The 21895-nt window shown below is 40.1% G+C and overlaps 1 protein-coding gene across 2 annotated transcripts in view; it reads left to right on the forward strand.

Annotated features, from left to right (window-relative positions):
• The window catches only part of TAB2 (TGF-beta activated kinase 1 (MAP3K7) binding protein 2), a 62719-nt gene that overhangs the window by 34331 nt on the left and 6493 nt on the right, over positions 1–21895 (forward strand). Inside the window, exons 2-3 of one of the 2 annotated variants that reach the window (XM_080587996.1) lie at positions 9276–9465; positions 14045–15557. In XM_080587996.1, coding sequence (XP_080444122.1) covers positions 9364–9465; positions 14045–15557 — 1615 coding nt within the window. In that variant the 5' untranslated portion in view covers positions 9276–9363. Of the gene's footprint in view, positions 1–9275; positions 9466–13063; positions 13865–14044; positions 15558–21895 lie in introns of those variants that run through there. The other variant, XM_080587997.1, reaches the window with a different exon arrangement.

Below are 21895 nucleotides of genomic sequence, written 5' to 3' on the forward strand. Positions count from 1 at the left end.
CACAGAATGACCCTCAGTAAAGTGCCCTTGTTTTCAATTAGCTGTATAGGCATCCACCCTCAAAAATATGTTTATAAAGTTCTTGTAAAATCCATTAATAGAAACCCTTAATGTGTATAGTACCAAGGCCGACATGGCAAAAATTAAAAGAATTCATTTTTTAAAAAATAATTTTTATTTGACTAACATAAGTACAACCCCAACTAACTAATTTTCCTTGAAAAATAATTGGTAATTATACCAAGTGCTCATAGTTTCCAAGGAAATACCTGACAGATCAAACCTCTAAGTATTTTATATGTTCACATATAAATTCTTGCAGCAGGACTTACTATAGCAGATTGTTATTCAGAATAGGAGTTAAAAAGACATTATGAAATGTGTTAAATATTTATTTCTGGGAGTGAGTATTAATAATGATTTTTTGGGGGAAAAATGCCAACTTGTGCTTCTCTTCGAACTGTGGTCACTTTGAGTAGTTTTTCCAAAGGAACAGATTATCTCTTTGAACTGTTGCAGAGTTCTCCATCTTCCTCTGATCATACTCATCGTTATTTGGTACATGTCTGCGGTACTGTTAAATCCAGTACTGCACATGGAGGTGAACTCTTAGCCATGCTGTGTTTGTAACTCTGATTTTTCAATTTTTGAGTTTTTATGACCACGTGGCTGAATCAGTTTTGTATTCTATATCATTCTCTTGTTTGGCTTGAGAACAGTGCAGTGTAGACATTCAGTAAATAACTGAATAGAAGTGTCACTGCTTAGTAGGTTGGGGGTAGGACCTGAAACTGTGATAAGCTGATTTTTTTGTCTTTGTTAGGAGATGAATGGTAATGAGTGGAAGATAGCTTGCATTTTGGATAGGAAAATTATTCTGTTTCAAGTAGAGATGCTATATATAAAGACTGTTGAAATGACTTAAATAACCACAGAAAAGCTGAATAATGTATTTATAAAAATGAAATTCATAGAATTGTAGGATATCCTGAGCTGGAAGGGACCCACAAGGATCATTAAGTCCAACTCCTGGCTCCACACAGGAGTTCACCACCCAAAAATCATACCATGTCTGAGAGCATTGTCCTAATGCTTCTTGAACTCTGTCAGGCTCGGTGCCATGGCCACTGCCCTGGGGAGCCTGTCCCAGTGCCCGACCACCCTCTGGGTGCAGAACCTTTCCCTAACACCCACCCTGACCCTCCCCTGTCCCAGCTCCATGCCGTTCCCTCGGGTCCTGTCGCTGTCCCCAGAGAGCAGAGCTCAGCGCCTGCCCCTCCGCTCCCCTCGTGAGGGAGCTGCAGGCCGCCATGAGGCCTCTCCTCAGCCTGCTCTGCTGTGGGCTGAACAAACCAAGGGCCCTCAGCTGCTCCTCATACAGCTTGCCCTCTAGGCCCTTCACCATCTTGGTACCCCTCCTTTGGACACTCGCTAACAGCTTTATATCCGTCTTACATTGTGGTGCCCAAAACCACACGCAGCACTTCCTTCCCTCAGCCAGCTAGCAGTGCCGTGTCTGATGTGCCCCAGGACAGGGTGACCCTTTTGGCTGCCAGGGCCCACTGCTGGCTCATGTTCATCTTCTTGTCAGTTGGAACTCCCAGATCCTTTCCTACAGGGCTCTTTCTTTAAATATATGTATTTAAAGTGATGTTAGTGTAAGCTCTTATATTCTGTTGTTCCACATAATCCCTTCTGCAGACAAAATATGGAAGTCTGTGGTGCAATTTTCTTGTTTCAAAATTTTCTCCCTTACCTAATTTCTCTCAATTTTAAGAAAAGAAAATGCATGTCCAGGCAGCCTGCCCTTTTGACTCCACATCACCATTCAGAAAAAGTGTATTGGGGTTACATGGGGGGAAAAGATTACTTCATTATTTCTTGTTAAATTTCTAGATGTATTTTATACTGCAATCTCTCAAAGATTCATGCAGTTTTGGTCCTACTTTTCTTGGAATTTGCTTGCTAATGCCCCCACACCCAATGCATGTTGTTAGTTTTATAGTTAAAACAGCGTAGTCCTCCCTGGAGCTAGGAGGCTGTCTTTAATATAAGGTGTCCTTACATGCAGTGATTTCCCCTGATTTCTTTTTTTCTCCTTCCCCATTTCCTTGGCACACGTGGCAGGAATTTCTAGTCTTCCATTTGACAAGGACTTGCAGGCAGAGATTAGAAAGAAAAGAAAGGGAAGTAAGTGTGGAAGTCATTATGTAAGAGGGTGGGGAGGCAAGTTGCAAGCACTTAACTTGTGGCACTTACCTGATTTTTTTTTTTTCAGGCAATGGGGATACAAAAATGTAATTCATGGGGAAAGTACTGATGCATAACAATTGTGCACTGGTAATTAACTTATGCTGCTTGTTACTGCCAGAGGAATGAGATCCCATTTAGGGGTGTTTTGTGGGTAGAGATTCCTAAGTTTATGATGTGATTACCAGTTCTAAGTATAGACCAGAGACCTCTATATTTTCATGAAAGAAAGCTGAAGGAAATGATAGCAATATCTATATCTGCCCTACTTTGATTCCTGCCATTTGGTGTAAGGAAGTCCTTGATGGGAAGTGGGCTCCAGTTGGTCTGCAATTGAACTAGCAACTTGGAGTGATGCATCAGAATTGGGATCTGGCAAAAAAGCAGGGTTAACAGAGGGGTTTTTTTATATTTGGTATTGACCTGGTGCTTGGATAGATGTTCAGGTGAGATAACAGGAAAAAAGCAAACTTAAGTATGTGGGGGAAGGTACTGCTCAAGAAGGCATGGAGGTGGCGCACAGGGAAGAAGCTGGCTTTCCTTTTTTGAGGTAGCCATTGGGTAGGTGAATAGTTTGGGAGAACTGGGGGGCTTGCTGGTTCTACGGAAGGAACTGGAGGTAGAGGGTTGTTTTTCTTCTTTGTCTTTACGATTGCTTATCTATTTCTGCTGTCTTTCTGCACCTCCTAGACCCATGAAAAGAAATGCCCGAAGTCCCTTGGCTGCTGTCTCAACAGGCACTTTAGCAACCTCTACTGGTCTCACATTGCAGCTTGGTGCGTTGAATTTGCTGTCATTAGAGCGGTCTTTTATGTGCGGATCTGTAATCTGCATCCTTAATGCAAGGAAGTGTGCTCCTGTTCTTGCATTCATAGCACCCTCTTAATAAATATTTACAGCCAGGTTCCCAAAATAAGCTTTTAAAATGCTTATTTTTCCAGCATTTTTAGCTCTGTGAGTAACACAACGTGATTCGGAGCAATTAGTCGTCTTTTAGAACCCAGTAAAACACAGATCATATGTGATCAGATTAAAGCTACAGGGTAGCATGAGCAATTTACTTGGATATAGCTGAAATATAAAGCCATATATATATTCCTTTCTGCTGTTTCTACTGATAATTTCTTGAATAGATTTTCCAGTTTACTTTTGAAATTTTGGCCCATTCAGATGGTCAGTACACGGTGTTGCTTATTAATAATCTCTAAATATTTGTTAGGCAGTAGGTTTTCCTTCAGGTAAGGATTGGAGTAGGACGTTAATGCTCGTATGATGCAAGTGCACTTTTTGTACGCTAAACTGCCAGTGAAGCCATATGAGTTCCTTGTCGTTGCTGAAAATGAAAAGGAAAAAAAAAAAAGTTTTGTGAATGTGAATATGTTAACTACAGGACTTTGAGTATCTTTATCTGTAAATGAAGATAGTGGGAGGGAGCTATTGCATTTATTTTCTCCTGTACTGCAGCAAATATAATCATATTCCACCACATTGACAAATTTGATGCGTGCATACCAAAAAAATCGTAGTAATTTTACTAAAATTACAAAATAGGTGTTGATTCTAGCTCTTGTGCACTAACTGCGTGCAACTTCTTGGTGGTAAGCATCTGGGACTTAAAAGTATGATAATAAAATAAGATATCTCCCAAATACCAAATCCTACCGTCAAATAGTTGCATTTTGCAAACATTGAATGGTGCCCATCGGTCATCTTACACCTTGTGAAGGTGCAGGAAGTTTTAAAGGCAGCAGCACTTTGGAATGTAAGGTAATTGTTAAAGTATGTTCATGATGCTGTTTCTGAGTACTAAATGTGGAAATAGTGGATGTTGGGCATTCTATCAAGACTCCAGACACTGAAAAATGAGCTAGAATACAAAATAATTTGTTCTTCTGGTTTTAAAGGTTCTAGATAAACAAAAAAAAAGTTTTTCATGAAAGCAGTTGATGCATGACTTTTTTTTCCATGCAGTTTTTGTGGTAAGAGCTGGGAAAGTGTGTATTAATCTTTTTGAAGACAGTAGAAAATGCTGTTTTGCCAATCTGATTCATCAGGCAAAAGATGGAAATTATATAAATAGTAGATACAATTTTTTTTTTTAGTACTTCACAAAGGGAATGAGAAGTATAGAAGTTACAGATAATGATGCAGTGTATTGTGGTATGGGTTAGTTTTACGTAGGTTAGAGAAATTGAGGGGGGAAATTAAGAGGTTTTAGGAGGATGCATGTGAGGGTTTCTTTAACTGTTTTTTCTGCAGTTTAATGGATTACTCCATCAAGGAGCAATGGAAAAAATGGCACTTGGTATTGAACAAGTTAAATCAATTTCCTTCTTTTGAACAAAATTCTGCATTGTTCTGGGCTTGCTGTGATTTTGCCAGCTTTGGCTTTTAATTAGAGAAGCACTGCAATGCAGTTATAGCTGATTACAATGGAATACTTCAGTCGCTTTTCATTTCTCTCTGCAGATTAGTATTTTTCTTAGCAGTTCCTTAAAGAAAGTGTATCAATAGTATTGCTTTTGTCACCACTCAGAGCTGTTTACCACTCCAAACCATTCAAGAAATAATATGAATGTCTCAGTGAGGCATTGGTTCAGTCTATTATAAGCTGTGCGTACCAGGCTTTTCCCCAGCCACATGAAGGGGAAGAAGAGAAAGGAAACTCCGATACTTGGACTTGTGTAGAAAGACTGTTTCCTGGCTTCATTTTAACCATTGCAATTCTTAGCCGCCTTTTTTAACAGTGCTTATGTAAATGTTGTGTTTAATATGTAGATTTGTTCCATAACATTAGACAGCAAAACTCTTTTCTGTTTAAAAAATAAAATACTAGTTTGGGTTTCAGATTAGATACTTGCTGTTGTCCCTCTCCGCCCAGGATGAATTCTCTTAATTGTGTAAGCCAAGATTTGCTGCCTCAGTTCACTTGTGAACACGGTTGCTTTTCAAATGTATAGTTTGAGTTCAGAATATTTTGATCTTCTGCTTGTCCAGTGTTACAGCTTCTGAGGCCTCGTAGGTGCGTCAAAATCTCAGTCTGAGGTATGTGCACTGCTTGTTTGGTATATCCATGCTACCTTTAAGTTGTTGGTCTTAAGGACTGGTGGCAGCTGCCATAGGGTGCCTTGTGTAGTAGCAGTCTCCTTAAGTGTTTGTTTCTGCCTCTCTGAGGTGGCACTCGGGTTACACAGAGTAAATTTTTGCAGGGTTAGTGCAGGTGTGTCTGTCCTAGATGAGCTAGTTGTTCAGTGGCTGGTAGTGTTGAAAGTGTGCTTCTGCTTCTAGTTGACTTGTGTAGGACCAAGAACCCCAGAACCTTGCACACTCTTTTCCCACATCTTCATATTGTCTGTTTCCACATAGGTTTTTTAATTGCACAGGTCTGATTGGAACCAGATCTCGAAGAGTTGTGCTGCTCTGTCTCCATTAATGAAGTGCATGAAGAAAAGGGAAGCTGACCTTGCATAGTCACATAAACAGAAAGTGTGTTCTGGGGAGGAATTGCATAATCTAAGTTTCCAGTTCTCACAGTCTTGGTTGATACTTATCGTGTGTTAAGGCCTTTTGAAGTTGTATTGCTTTCAGTAGTAGAATATTGCATTGTTACGTACGCTAAAAACTGTGGGTAGGATTGTGGTCTGTTTTCTCAAAGCATCTCTGAGTATTCCAACAAAAATTCCTGTCCTTTCCCGTACTTTTAATTAAATATGTATTGTGATTGTATCATAGAGGATGGGATTTATTGGACTGAAATAATGAGCAGATGTTTCCTGGAATATTCTTAGGACCTTCAGCCTTAGCTATTTTATTAGCTAATGAGTTTTTTTTCCAAGCGTAGTGCATGTAGACAGTCCTCAGAGTAACATATATTTTGATGGGTTTTTTCTTCCCCAGAGCTATTCTTGAATTGTTGGCAGAAAGTTGAAGGGTAACGCGTTGCTGTTTCACCATGGTCCGCTATTATTGGAAGTGTTCTGGCGCGGGCCAATTACCAGTTGACTGGTAACTTTACCAGCTCAGACCAGAGAAGGCAGAAGAGTTGGAGAGGTCTTATAACGGAGTGATTCAGGCCTTCCGTCCTGGAAGGGCTTTATGCCTGTCTTGTGATCCCTGCTGGAAATCATGTGCTTCCTGCTTCATCATCAGTTCTTTGCACTTTGTCTCTATCTTTCCAGTCTTAGAAAAGCCGTGGCATTGCAATACATGTCGCTTAATGCGGTGTTAGTGTTAATGCACTAGAAAATGAGAAAACGAGGATGAATGCTCCCCAGTTAACTCGCTAGTAGTCCACTTTTAGAGCCTAGAGGTACAGGAAAACAAGCCTGTAGGCATATTACAGAGGGAGTGTGGCAGTGGGATTGCTGGGAAGAGCTTGGGCTGATGGATTCCGGGATCAGCCTGCGGGGGCAGCTTCTGCAGCCAGCAGTTGCGCACCTTAGCACATCAGTTAGAGCTTACTTGGACAGGTAGGAGAAATCCTTGGCAGAGATGGAGAGGGGGAAGGGATATGAAGAGAGAAGCTCCACTGGGGGTGCAAATGTTGAGGGGGTGAGGAGTGTCTGTTATGTTTGGGGCTCCAGTCGCATGCATCAGTTTTTTCCAATAGCTACTAGTCTTCGTAACTGGAAATGCTGTTTGTTTTTTTTCACTGGGCTCAGCAAGGAGCCCTGCTGAGTCACTGGACTCATTGGTTGCTTTTGTAGAGGAAGATAGTTTCAGTGAATATATGGGGTAGACTGGTGTGGATTTTATGGTATTTTAAATCTCAAAGGAATTAAATTGTCTCAAAAGATAGACATTGAGTGAGCGCATTGCAGCAAGAGAAGGTCCTTGTTACATTTAGAGTTCATAAGCACTGACTAAAAGTAAAGGAAAATAAAAAAATAAATAAAAATACACCCATCTTAAGCGTAGAAGAAACCTGTGCTGTGTTGAATGTTAGCCTAATAATTTCTAGTGAAGAAAGAGCAAAGTGAAAGCCAAATGAGGACAAAATATGAGAGGAAATAATTGGTCTAAAGTAGTATCAGGGGAAATGGTTAGAGATAAGAATCTGTACCCGTATTCTTAAAGAGACACTGTACAAAAGGGCATGCATCCAGACAGCGTTTATGGCACAAAAATAAGGTACTCAAGGGAGCAAAATAAGTTAATAATCTGTCACATAACCAGCTTTTATTTTTTATCCATTGTTTTTACAAAAAAAATTAGTTCATCCCCTATTCTTTACCGACCTTCAAAAAAAAAAAAAGGCATAAAATCAACACCAAAATTAAATCTGTTTTTTTTGGTGTGGGCTTTGCTTTGTGAGAACTCTTCTCTTTTGATTTGAGCACATCTTAAATTACTTCTTTAGCCATGTGTGAGATATTTAACAGAAAGAAGAGGCAGCAATTCAAATGTTTCCAAACCAATTTAATTCTTAGAGTACTTTTCCTGGACTAAAGATGTTGCTTGTAGCAGTGTACATGTTGCAGAGGGAAAGAGCTGGTGTAGTGCTCGGTGAAGGCTGTGTGTGTAAGTGACAGTGGTGGAGTAGGGGTGCCTGTTGGGCGTGAGGCAAGATACAAGAGGAGAAAAAGAGAAAGAAAAGCAGGCAGAAAAGGGAAGGAAAAAGTGAATATGTTGACAGAAATGTTCGAAGATTTGTGAACTTAAGAGGTAAATGAATGTTTGTTGTGGCTTAACCCAGCAGGCAGCTCAGCACCACACAGCTGTTTGCTCACTCCCCCTGCAGTGGGATGGGGGAAAGAATTAAAGAACTGGGGGGGTTGGGGAATAGAACTTGTGGGTTAAGGACAGTTTATTAAGACAAAAAAGGAAGGGATAACAACACACAAAGCAAACGATGCACAATGCCACTGCTCAGCACCCAGTGACCGATGCCCAACCAGACCCCGAGCAGTGGCTGCACACACCCTCAGGCAGCTCCCCCAGTTTTATTGCTCAGCATGGTGCCCCATGGCATGGGACATCCCTCTGGCCAGTTTGGGCCAGCTGTCCTGGCCGTGTCCCCCCCCAGCTCCTGGTGCACCCCCAGACTCCTCACTGGCTGGGCAGTGCCAGGAGCAGAAGAGTCCTGGGCTCTGCGTGCAGAGTCCTTCTCTGCAACAGCTGAAACATCCCTGTGTTGTCAGCATTATTCTCATCTGAAACCCAAAACACTGCACTGTGCCAGCTACTAGTAAGAAAATTAACTCTATCCCAGCCAAAACCAAGACAATGTTGGAGTTGACTACTTCGTATAAACTAATATTACAAATAAATATGACCATAAAAAAACAAACAGCATTTCTTTGCTTAATGCACAAGTGCGTTCTTCCAAACTTCATCGCTAGAGACTGATCTTGGTAATAACATGTGGATACCATAAGCTCAGGACAGATACCTTGTATAAATGTGTTGGTTGGCTGATTGTGATACAATCTTCATAATTTCTTTTAAAAAAGAAACAATTAATTGAAGAAACATAAATTGTTACAGGGTTATTTTCTTGTAGTCCTAATCTCAGAGGTATGTTGGGTAAAAAAGAGTAGGATATTGCTAATAAATTTTGAAATTTACAAAACACTGAGCTTCTAGCCACAATTTTCTGGTAATAAACAGTAATGGTGAAGATAAAAGTAACTCTAAGTACACTCAAGCTGAATTAAGACTTTCTCCCCTTTTTTGGTGTGAACTTCTTTGCTTCTGTTCATGTTTTAAATAAGTAAATGCTGATCTTAAAACCATGAATTTTAATACTTTGATTAATCAAGTGTCTCTTATTCCTAATACATTTTATAAGTTCAACATTTAAAAAAAAAAAGGAAGCTGATCAAGAGATGTACCTATAAATGAGCAATTTGTGAGGTTTTGAGTGTCTGAAGGGCAATTTGTTAGTCAGAGATGTGGTGTGGGAGAACACTGACATACAGACTTATATTTAATAATCGCAGAGGAATTTTTGTTTATTTTTTTTGGTGTTTTTTATATCAGAAGTGCATGTTTTCAGTGCCCTAATTTTTTCTTCCCTCTTTCAGAAAATGCTGGGACAGAAGAGATGAGTACTCCCTTTACTAAGGCCTAAAACTGCCTGTTGAAAAACAATCCTGACCAGGCAATATACGAATGGCCCAAGGAAGCCAGCAAATTGATATTCAGGTTTTACATGACCTGCGACAGAAGTTTCCTGAGGTACCTGAAGGTGTTGTATCCAGATGCATGTTACAGGTCAGTGTTCTGTTAAAGACCGTATGAGTAAGTGGTAATACTTACTTTAAATATTAACTAATCATGTGTGGGTGTCTGCACTGAAAGCAGTTTTTTTCGTTCTGTTTTCCTCTTTGAATGAGACAAATATACACAGCCAATTTGTTTATTTTGCCTAGTGAGCTAAATGTTAAATTGGCCTCTCTTCTTCCGTGTCTAGTCAGGGGTGGCCCAAGGTAAACCAAAGCAGCGTGTGCATGGACACTACCACTTTTCCAATCAGTATGCTCCTGCCTTTCGGCCATCTCAAGAGCTAAAGCCGATTGTGGCAAAAAGAGAGATGCAAAGCCAACTTAAGTCCAGCAGGGGTAATTTAAGGCAGTGCTGCACAAATGCAACATTGCATATGCCTGTATTTTATATCACTTCTGCTGTATAACATCACGTTAGTTACTTTGGCAGATGACTTAATAAGCCTGACCAAAGCCTGAGGAAGCAGGACACAGGGACACCTGAATGCCCAGAGCTAACAAATGCTGATAGGCTTAACTGTTTTGCTTAAATGTGTTTGCTTTGCATTTCTGGTTATCCCAAAGTACCCATGCTGATTGGATTTTGTCATTATCTGAAGTATTCAGCCTTTGAGTACTCTGGATAATAGAGGATTGTGTGCATACTCATGATCAGCAGTATACACAACTTGACTGGGAGAAAGATGGCCATGAGTTCCCAGAAGCTGGTTGTCTCTGGACTATGGCTATGACATCTGTGGCTATGATACGATTATGATACAAAGAATGCTGATTGTCTTACTTTTATATGTATTTTAACATGTAAAATACATATATGTATATACTTCATATATAAGTATATATAGTCACCCATACATGCATACAAACGCAGTGCTGTGCCTGTTTGTACTGTTGGGAGTAGAAGTGTGACTGTGTCAATCGAATGCTTGTATTTTCATTACCTCATCATAACTCTGTTTGAAATAAAGTAAGAATTTGTGAAAACTGCAGTTCTTGAGAAAATTGTTTTCGAATCACAGGAGGGTTTGTGAGGTTTCAGGCTTGCCCTAACCTTTTCTCTTTCGTTATTTAGCTGAAGGGGAAATTGAACCAGACTATAGATAGCCTGTATTCATTCTCAGGATAGTACCTCACCACTTTCATATTAGCTCTCTGTAGGACTCATCTAATTTGTATAATTTTTTTTATTCAAACAAGAGAATTGCTTGTTGAGCAAGGTCAATGGAGTAGACAGTGAATGCAACAATATTCACCTTTTGGGTGTAATTCTTGATTCTTCAAAAGCTAGCGTATGTCTCTTCGGAGACTCAGTCTTCGTAACACTGAAGAGTGATTTTTTTAATGTAAAAAGGAGCCTTAAAAATCATATAAGGTGATATGTGCAATACTATTACACTAATTCAGTACACTGGAAAGTTAACTTTTTTTGTTGATAGTTGTTTATGCAAGAGCTGAGAGTTTCTAAGACTCACCAACAATTCTGTCAGGTTGGTGTTTCTTTGAAATTCATGAGTTCTGATTCCTTTGAAACATCTTCTAGTTATGCTACTCTAAGATAGCCCTCTTTAAAAAACAAAATAACCTTTTCAATCTGAGAAACTTTGTACTTGAGGTGGTGGTAAAGATTGGAAAGCAGAGTTTGAGGGTACTTTTACATGTATTTGCAGTACTTCTGGGACAGTGTCTGTATCCCATGTTCTGCCTTCTAGTAGCTGAGCATGGTGAAAGGAATTTCTGATAAATGTGGTAACAGAAATATAACCAATAATGTACTTACTATACTACATAAGAAATGCTGCGATTTGCCTTGCCGCCCCCCTCCCCCCCCCCCCCCCCCCCAGTACCTGATGTGTCAGAGAGAGGCTATTTTTAAACCAGGAAGTATAATATTCCCCATGAGAGAACCCAAAAGAAGTTAAGCAGTTATGCAGTTAAAAGTGACGAGGTTTTCATTACAACAAAAGTTTATTCAGAAGACTACAAATTGTGCAGGAATACTATACAGATACCTCAATGCTGTTCTTTGCCCACTGTTAAAGTAGCCAAGCAATATCTAGTATCGTGAAACCAGGGGACCAACCAAAATCTAATAGGTGAAATGTAAACCTGTGTCATCTAGGGAGTTGACAATCTTACTGCTTTCTTGGGCTGACTGCATTGAGTGTTCCTGGAAAGTTCTGTATCCTTCCATTCTTCCCAGCAAGCTTCCTGCATTCAGCTGTTCCCTTCTCCTCACTTAAAGGAGTTGCTGCGACTTCCCCTCTCTGTGGACATTGTCCCCTTTTGTTCTTTTTTTTTGTCCGGGGCATTTTATAACCACCTGCTCCTCAAGTCTACATCCTCTCCTTGCTTCCTCATTTCCCTCCAACATTCTTATTCTTTCTTTTTTTTTCTTTCTCTTTCAGGGTGCCAACATTTTAAACTCAGTTGGGACATGGGCAGAGCTAAGATGAGGGGTATTGTTTTGCTGGAATATGCTCAATTCTGCCATCAACCGGTTCTCTGATCTATAAAGAGCTAGAAGCGGTTGAAACTCTGCCTCTGCCAGCCAGAAGATGACAGGGGCTCCATGTGCCCCCGTTTCCCCCTTGAGTTCTCCAATTTGCTCATTGACGTCACTGAAATTTTGGAATTGATTGGATGCAGTCTTAAAAAAAGAAAAAAAAATTGTCCAAAGAAATGCATTCAAGTTGAATGTAAGGGCCTTGCAAGCCTGGCCTGTTCCTTTTTGGTTTGGTATTTTTGGCCTTTCTGTTAATAATTTTAATTCACTTAAGTTCATGCAAAATCTGCCTTTAAGATTTCTAGCTTGTTTTTCTGTGGCATCCTATCTTTGTCCCTTTTCTAGCTCCCTTTTGTTCTCTGCAATGAGTACAAGGCTATTGTTGTTATATTTTCTTACCCACTGTTGTGTTAGTGTGATTCCTTTCTTCACTACTAACTTCATTTCATTACTTTGTCCTTACTCCAAGCTAGAGCCATTATACATAAAATCATTTGGCCCATTTTAATCGCTCTCAAGACTTTTCTGCAACAATTCTTTTATTTGACTGGCTAGTTAGACAGCCTTTAGGGAATCATGTTTTTTCTTTTTTTTTAAAGGTGTCTTTTTGATGTTTGGTTTTGGTGTTTTTCTTTAAGAATTCAGAATTGCATCTGGCCTGTATCAACACATAGTTTTGGTTTTGTGGGTGGAGTTTAGGCTTGTCCTCCCACTTCTGTTATGTCCTTCCTTTTTTTCTTTTTTTTCAGATAGAGACAGTCTTGCTGTGTCTGCGCATCTCTCTAAGCTCTTATCTTGCTTAAAGATGAGAGCTACTGTGTGCTAGTTTAACAAAGATAACTGTTTTTGCAAAGCATGTAGTGTGAATCACTTTCTTGCTTGTGTATTCTTTAACTAATTGATAATGTTACTACTTGGCATGTGCATTTTTTGCCTTGATCGTTTGTATTCTTTCTGGTAACTGGTGTTCTGTGTGTTTGGATAAACTTGACACCTATTTAATTTTAATAATATCTGGGCCTTAACAGGTGCTCTTCTAGCTTAAAGTATTAACCTTTATTTCTTCAGGTGGGGGGGCAAGGGGAGAGGGCACAGGGGGTGGTGTAAGAAAATGTAATATGGACAGAGCACAGTGTTCTGAAGTTATGCCACCAGTGCATGTTCACTCTTCTAAAACCCCTTATGTGGGGAAACTATTGTGGAGATATGAGTACAATGTTATTGAATTTGTGGAAATACAGAAGCAGGATTAACTCTTAATTTGTTCCTGAACCGTTCTTTAAAAGCAAAATAACCAGGTTGTGGTTTTTGTTCCAAGTCATCTTATTACCAGTTTTATAAAGAAACTTTATACAAATACAAGTACTTAAAATTTTTGTAAACAGTGGTTTAAAATATAAATGTCCCCTGGGTTTTCATTAATAGTTTCATCTTGCAAAAGGGTAATCATGTGCTGTATGTGCATAAATTGAATTTTTTACGTTGCTTCTGAAATCATGTACTCCTGTACAACTTCTTTGGTCTGCATGTTTCTTCTCTGCACAAGATTCGCTTTTCATTTTCAGCAGGAGGTAGTGCATAACCGGTACTGAAGTTTTTGCAAGAATGTTTAAAATAAATGTGTGCTTTTATTTTGGTTTCAAGTTATTCACCAGAAATATGCAGGTAATGTGAATTGCCTTCTGTCACTTTCTTCTCAAGCCGGAGACTTCTCATTGCTGCAGATTGTTCTGAAATTGGGAAGGAATAGCAAAAGTATTCATCCAAGGTGTATTATACTGTATCATGTTAGCTTGTCAAGACCCAAGATGTCAGTGTCATTGCTTCAGCAGCAATGCAGACCTCTGCCCTTGATGCCAGTGATGGAGTTGCTGTTCTCAAACTAGTAAGCTTCACATGCAGACCCCTTGTGCATGTGTAGTAGCTATGCTGGCCAACTACCTAAAGCTTTCCATATGCTGCTACATTGTTAACTTTTCAGTGATGATTTCATGCATATATAAATATATATCCAACTATGATGGTATTTTATCAGTAATGTCAAACTTTCATCTGTCTTTTATAGAATAACAATAATTTGGATGCCTGTTGTGCAGTTCTGTCTCAGGAGAGCACAAAGTATCTCTACGGTGAAGGAGACCTAGGTTTTTCGGATGATTCTGGGATTCCTGGACTACGAAATCACATGACTTCTCTTAATTTGGATTTGCAGTCACAGAATGTGTATCACCATGTAAGGGACGGAAGTAGAATGAATGGAAGTAGGACTCTAGCTCACAGCGTTAGCGATGGACACCTTCAAACCAGTCAGCCCAGCAATGAACTGTTTCAGCAGGAACCACAGACAGCACCTGCGCAGGTTCCACAAGGATTTAATGTCTTTGGAATGGCTAATACAGTTAGTGCTTCTAATCCAGGGCAACACCTTGGATTTCACCTAGGCAGCAAAGGAGTATCTAACTTGTCTCAACAAACACCCAGATTCAACCCCATTATGGTAACTTTAGCCCCAAACATTCAGCCTGGCCGCAATACCCCTACGTCTTTGCACATACATGGTGTACCTCCTCCCGTACTTAACAGTCCACAGGGAAATTCTATCTATATTAGGCCTTATATCACAGCTCCTAGTGGTACAACTCGACAGACGCAGCAGCAGCCAGGCTGGGCATCTCAGTTTAATCCTATGCACCCTCAGCAAGTCTACCAGCCTTCGCAGCCAAGTCCTTGGACTACTCTTCCTACATCCAGTTCTACGCCACATACCTCATCGCAACACTCAACGCAGCCAAACCAGCAAGGCCACCAGACTTCTCATGTCTATATGCCTATCAGTTCTCCTACTACTCCACAAGCACCTATGATTCATTCATCTGGTAGCTCACAATCTTCTGCTCATAGCCAATACAACATTCAGAATATATCCACAGGACCTCGCAAAAACCAAATTGAAATCAAACTTGAACCACCACAAAGAAATAGTTCCTCTAAGTTGCGCTCAACTGGCCCTCGCACCTCCACTACTCCCTCTTCCCTCAACAGCCAGACATTAAGTAGAAGTCAGCCCACTGTTTACATATCGGCCAGTCCTCCAAGTACTGATGAAGTGATCACACGTGGTCAGCCTAAGGTCTACATTTCAGCAAATGCCACAGCAGGAGATGATCAAGTTGTACGGAACCAGCCCACGCTTTTCATATCGACAAATCCTGGAGTATCTGCCACTTCTAGGAATATGTCTGGTCAAGTAAGCATGGGTCCTGCATTTATTCATCACCATCCACCCAAGAGTCGAGCAGTGGGCAACAGCACCACTGCAACTTCTCCTCGAGTGGTGGTTACGCAGCCTAACACAAAATATACTTTTAAAATTACAGTTTCTCCAAATAAGCCCCCTGCAGTTTCCCCAGGGGTAGTCTCCCCAACCTTTGAACCTACAAACCTTCTAAACCTTCCCGATCACTATGTTGAACCAGAGGGTATCCAGCATCTTACTGACCCTGTTTTAGCACATGTGGATAGGATCAGTGATGCACGGAAATTGAGTATGGGATCTGATGATGCTGCCTACACGCAAGGTAATATTCTTAATATAAATAGTAGAGATTTCAACCAGATTGTCAATTCAGTATGTAGATTACAGAACGTGAAGCAATTGATAACCTTTGTGATGTTAATGCTATCTTCAATTTTAGCATTCTTGAGTGTTTCCTAAATAAAAGGTCTATAAGAGAGTCGTAGATTTCTTTTTACAGCAAAGACATGCAACTGAATATTTGGAGATAATTCTTCTGTTTGTCTTAAGTAGATATGTTATCTGTTTAATGAAGTGGAGTCATAGTGTCTTTGTTTCTTTGTTGTTCTGAAGGAAATGTCTAAGCTTGTTCAATTTGTCCTGATGATTTAAAGTTATGAGTCTACTGGCAGATTTTTGGATCAGTTGAGATACTGTTTCCATTGGATAAAAGTTACAATTTGGTTTTGCAAATGTTACTTAAGAAAAGCAGACTTCAGAAGCAGTTAGTGGGACCTAATGCCTCTGTTTCCTAATGTGTGCCCAGCAATAAAATGCATAAAGCCTTGATACTTCTGTTACGTTGTAAACTGAGATGGAGCACCGCACCAAAGAAAGCTATTGGAAAGGATCAGTGGTGTAAAAGGAGGGTAAAACGTAATGTGATACAGCAACCCAATCTGTTAATCTTTTTCTTCTGTTTTAATATTTTTTATGTGCTTTTGTTACTATCTTGGTGGTTTATTAAGCTACTGTGGGCCTTTTGGATGAAGACGTTGAATGAGTCTTAAGATATCTCTGCAGTATTCGGAATGGATTGTCAAAATCATTTCTCAACTTATTGGTTCTTTTTGGACTCAGCAAATAATTTGGCATTAAAAAACTGTTTTGTTCCATGACTACTCTAAATATGCTTCAGATTAGACATTGTGTAAGTACAGTGATCAGGACAGTAAGGCTGGTGCACATCTGCAGTACTGTAGTAATTAAGTGAATTGAAAGTGATTTTAGCTTATGCACTACTTCTGGAGGCAATTATATTGTTGGTGAGAGAACAGCCCATCCTAACTCAAGTATCTAAAGGTTAGGTGTCGAAACTAAATGAAACTAAATCATCCTAGGCAGTGTTTTACAATGTGTGAAGAATTAAAGAACTTAGGAATGGGGTTCATATGTGGAACAGTGAAACAAATGCCCTCTAGAAGTGGTATTCCCCTTTCCTTACTCTTTCCTGCCTACTTTAGTTCTAGGTAACTTAAGGTACTCGGAAATGAAGCAAGAGGAATCTCATCCCTATTACTGTAAACACTCTTACCTCACAGGCACTCTGCATTTGAGGTGTTTGTTGGGGAAGGGTGTCCTCTCTCCTGTTCCCCTTTTCTGACTGGGGGACTGACTTCTGCCAGGTCCGGCTCTTCATCTCTTGTTCCCCCAATAGTGATGGCTGCTCTAGACAGACTTGCTGTTGTCTCTACAAGCAGTGGGTATCAGCATCTGCGTTACCAAGCTGAGGCAAGTTCACGAAGCCCAATTCTGCCGTGCAGCCTTGCGTTCAGAAGTTTTGACTGGCTCATATGGGGCCCAGTTGTTCCTGAAGCCAAGGCACAGACACAGTTTTTAGTAGTGTAGATGCATGTTGTGGACTGGTGTAGCTTTTGTTTCAGTGCTGACATTGGAGAAATACCTTCCTTTTGTGTCCTTCACTAGTTTGCCTAAAGCATGCTCATGTTTCCCAAGTTCAGAAGTGCTTGGGACTTCTGGCGTATGTAGCTCCATTTCTGCTGTAATAAGCGCAGTATTTTTTCTTTTTGTTACGATTTAATCTTTCGAAAGCTGAGATGTTTATGACTGACTTTACTGGTATGACTGTATTATCTGGAAGTCCTAATTACTACTTCTAGAAATGGATCTTTTTCTTAGAGGTGGTTGGCTTTGTTTTTGTGTTTTCTGTACATACTAGTTGTGATTTAAGTTACTTGGTGCTTTCCATTGTGAGGCCATGTTCTAAGCTATATATAGTTTCGCAAGGCTGTGCAGAATCCATCCATACCAGGTGCTTGTCTCACTTTAATTTTAGCCAAAACAGATGAGTAGTTTCTCTGGCTCTGATTAGAGAAAAATGTATTTTCATCAGCTTTTCCATTTCAGCCCAGAAAGCTCCGTATCTTGGCAGGGAGAACTAAAACTGGCTTGGGGTAGAAGGAATGTGGAAAGCAGAGTTGATTTGGTGTCAAATCAAGGAGATCTCTTTCACTTTGTTCCAGTGAAACAGATTCATAAGCATGGTCCAGCCCGGGAGAATAGAAGGTGTTGGATCTTCTTACAGACAAGCGCTGCCTGTAAGTGTAGTTGCTTTGGTGAAAAGCAGAGGGAACTGATGGCAGGAGTTCTCTTCTCTTTATTCCGTCATCTTAGTTTCTTTTCAGACAGAAGTACGGCCCTGACTAGAATACCTAAACATGAGGATTGGAGCTTGTTATCAAAAGGGCAGGATGAAACAGTCATCCCGAAGAGGGCAGAATAGTGTGGGATAAGGATTTCAGGTGGGCAGTAACAGGACAAAAAGACCTCAAGTCTCACCAGCTAAGAGCAGAATGGCCTCTGGCCACTAGAGAGTACTGGGCTCACTCAGAGCCTGGAGCAGGTCATGAATGCCGTTCCTCTGCCGGCAGATAGACGTGGAGCTCTCTGGTAAAGCATAGGGCTTGTCTGCCTGGGAGCTCGTCCGTAACCACCAGTTAACTTGCTCTGATGTCCCAGAGGAAAGTCAGTGTAGTTTTCCGTGATGGAGTTTATCTTCCCAGATTCCTCTTTGGGGAGGATTTTAAAATGGCAAACACAAAAGATGTAGTTCTGTATTTATACAAGTTACAAAATTGTGAGTCTAGAGATAAATGAAGACATTGCAGAACCGAAGTTGTCCAAGGGATTTTAATTTCAAGTCTAATAGAGTGTAGGCACTCCAGCCTTTTCTTTTCTTGATTACATTCTGGTTTTCTGCCATGGTTTCCTCTGCTCTTCTCTCCCTTACATCTCAGTGGGTAGCAGAAGGCTGTCACAGATTTTTGTTTAGCTTAGTGCCAGAAATGGAAGCTGTATGATGTGAAAACAAGTAGGGTAATTCTCAGATACTACTGATGTAGTTAAGACATGCATGTTACCCCGGAATACTAGGTTATCTCTCTGCAGTTGACTTTGATGCCAAGGAAGTGACTGCCGGCAGACTTTCCAGAAGCAGTTGCTAATTGTATGTTCCTTGTTTTCTGGAATTCCAGTCTGAGATCCTGGGGACTTGCTCATGGAAATGTTGACAGCACCCCTCCACTAGTGAGGTCAATAAGAATTAATAATGTTAGAAAAATCATACTGGAAGTATGCTGAAAAGGACAGCCAGAAGAGGATAAACTTTTATGCTGATCTATTTAGTATCAGTGTCATGTATATACAAGAGTATCAATTCCTATTACTTACGAGATTTCAGTGTGTAATGCAACTTTACTAATATACTTAACAGATTTCAGTATGTTATATAAGTGCCTTACAGATGACAAACAGCGATACTCATATAGAAACTGAGAATTCAGTGCTCGGAAATGTTTATGCATGCAGTCATATGTTTAATAGTGAGGCTAACCAATTATTTGGTAATTGCTCATTCTTTGCAGAGCTTTCAGCCTCTGTAACGGGCAAGCAACTGTGCTATCAAGAAAAGAAATTATGTAATAATTTGTAGCATTATGTTGTCATACAGTAAAGCTTAAGTCCCTTAGTTCAATACTGTTTGGCTTTTGACTGTCTGACACTTCCGTATTTTTTTCTTTAACTTCAGGAGGGGTTGGTATACATAATTACAGACTTAATCACCTGTACCAGGTATATAGGTATTTATGTGGATGTACGTTTACTTAGCAACTCTTGCCACCGTGTTTTTAATGTAAATATATTAATTGCAAAACTAGTTTAGTAACTCAACATTTTGCATAATTCTCACTTCTTGCTTCTTGGAGCTTTTTAAAGTTTTCAAAAAGGAAAAAAGGCTGAGGAAATTTCTTAAAATACTGACCAATCCTTACAGATGCTCTTAAAAAAGAGAGATTTGAGATACAGCTGTGCCCCGTGCTGTAAGAGTCCTTAAGTTCATTGCATCATGTGACATAAGAAAACATACAGCATTATATTTGGCTCTGCATATCAGGCATATGCACCCTCAGTAGAGCTCTCGTTCAAAGCATTAAAAAAAAAAAGTGGAAAGGGCGTTAGAGGAGGATAACAAAAATCAGTATGAAGTGTTGAAATTGCATGTTAAATAAGGGAATTTTGTGGAGCTTCAGGTACAGATTTTGAAAGTATGCATGAACAGAGGTCTGTCCAAGAATTTCACAAACCTATTGCCACAGAGGAGTTGCATTACTAGAATTCTCCTTTCTCCACATTGTAACAACTAAGAAATTTTGAGAATGAAAATTCATAGGTCTATAGAGTGGGGTGGAATCATTGTGTCCCTATATTAGCTTTTTTCTTAGATACACTTAAAATAACAAAAGATCATCTAAAGCATTAATTGTTTAAAGTTCACATTCACAGATGCTTTGGGAAAACAATTAGGTATACATTTTCAAACACATTACATTCAATACCTGTTAGAATGGGTCTCTGAAGGAGCAAAGGTCTTTTGTCTTCCCAGGTTGCATGCTTCCTTTAATTAAAATGGTTTGCAGCTGTTTAGTGGGAAGTGCCACTGTTTCCTTTGACATTGATGTGCGTGTTGTCAGAGAATGGAAGTGCGCTGTTCGTGCCAATCTGCTGAATGTAGAACGCAAAGCTGAAATCACTGAGGGTGCACAGTACCCCGTTTCCACATAATGAAAATATGAAACACGGCCACGAAATCTGTTCGAATTGTGGTACGCTAACAGTGAGTCAAGGAGGCAGGCTTGGTAGTTCTTGTGCTATGGTGATTACAGTACATAGCTTCTTTTTAAGGATGTCTGAATATGTAAGTGCAAGCCTGAGCCTTTCTGTTTTGTACTGCAAGTTAGCCTGTAGAGAATAAACTGGCATGTGCCTCTGCTGCCTGCACAGGTGGAATCCCATCCCTGCAAGTAACACAGGATCGCCAAAAAAAAACAAATACTTTTCTCCACTAGACGTAGTACCTGAATTTCCTTTAATTCAGAGATGCCCTTTGCAGTTTTGTTCACATTTTCACTAGCTCTGATCAACACTAGGGGGAGCTGATTACTTACATTGCTGTTAGTCATTAATAAGTACTGGTGGGGGGGATTTCTCACCCCATTATTTTTCTACAGTTGCCAAATGAGTATTTATGCAAAATTGCCAAATTCTGTATAAAAGCCACCACTTGAACTAATGTCTCGTCAGTTTCTTATCCAAGTTATTTTTAATAGAAGTTTAGCATAGCAATAGCAAACGATTATTTTTCTTTAATCGTAATAGTAATTTTGTAATGAGTGTGTTTAAAATAAAATATTTGGGGATTTAAAATGGTAAAACAGTCACAAAGCAGCTAGGAGAAAAAAATTGAATAGTGTCTGGAAAGTGATGTGAAAATGAAAATGCCATGGGCATCCATCAGTGCTTTCTGCACCCCGTGTGATTCCATAATGACAACTGAATTTGTAAACCACAGATGTTGGAGAATATCGAAATGAGTTGTTTGCTTGCCCTTTAGGAGCACAGCTAGGGAAAAAAAAAAGGTCTTCCAAAGAGGCAGTCTTATTCAAAGCCTTGCTCTTGAATCCGTGCCATGCCGTGTGTCCTGGAGATACTCTGATAGCACTCTTTCTCGCCTTCCACGTGCAGCATAATCGCTGCTAACCGGCAGCCTGCATCTGTAGTTCTGGCAGGTCTGAAGAGTCCTGGGCCTGCTTGGTAGAGTGCAGCTGTGTTGCTGCGGGTCGCATCCCAATAACCTGGCCTTCGAGGAGTTGGTTCACCAGTAATACCGAGGCAATGAAAGCAGAAGGGACTTGTCTAAAAGTAGAAAATAAGTCTAGGAGGAAAAAAGGCTTTGCGATCTCCCTGCAAGAGTAGGGCAGGGGCAAGGCAGTCTTTGATTTCCTTTCTGTATCATTGCAGCTACATTTCTGGCTCCTGGAGTTCATCAGCAGAACAAAGTTCTTTTCCTCAGTTGTCTCTAAAGGCTGTTTGAGAGGGGAGGCTGTATTTTGAGACCACTTACCTGCTAATTCTCAGTCTTCAACAAAAATTTGTGTCTTGGGATTTCAGTTGCAATGCTTTTGTACTATGTGAGAGCACAGCTGCACCTTCTACTGTAGCGTGGTGTGTGGCTACTGCAGATAAAGCTGCCCATCTATACAAACACTTCTAAACTGAACAAAACCAAGTAGAAACCAGTACAGCTCTGTCATTTCAATATCT

This window comes from Anser brachyrhynchus (assembly GCF_964034855.1).
Source record: "Anser brachyrhynchus genome assembly, chromosome: 3".
Classification (NCBI taxonomy): domain Eukaryota; kingdom Metazoa; phylum Chordata; class Aves; order Anseriformes; family Anatidae; genus Anser; species Anser brachyrhynchus.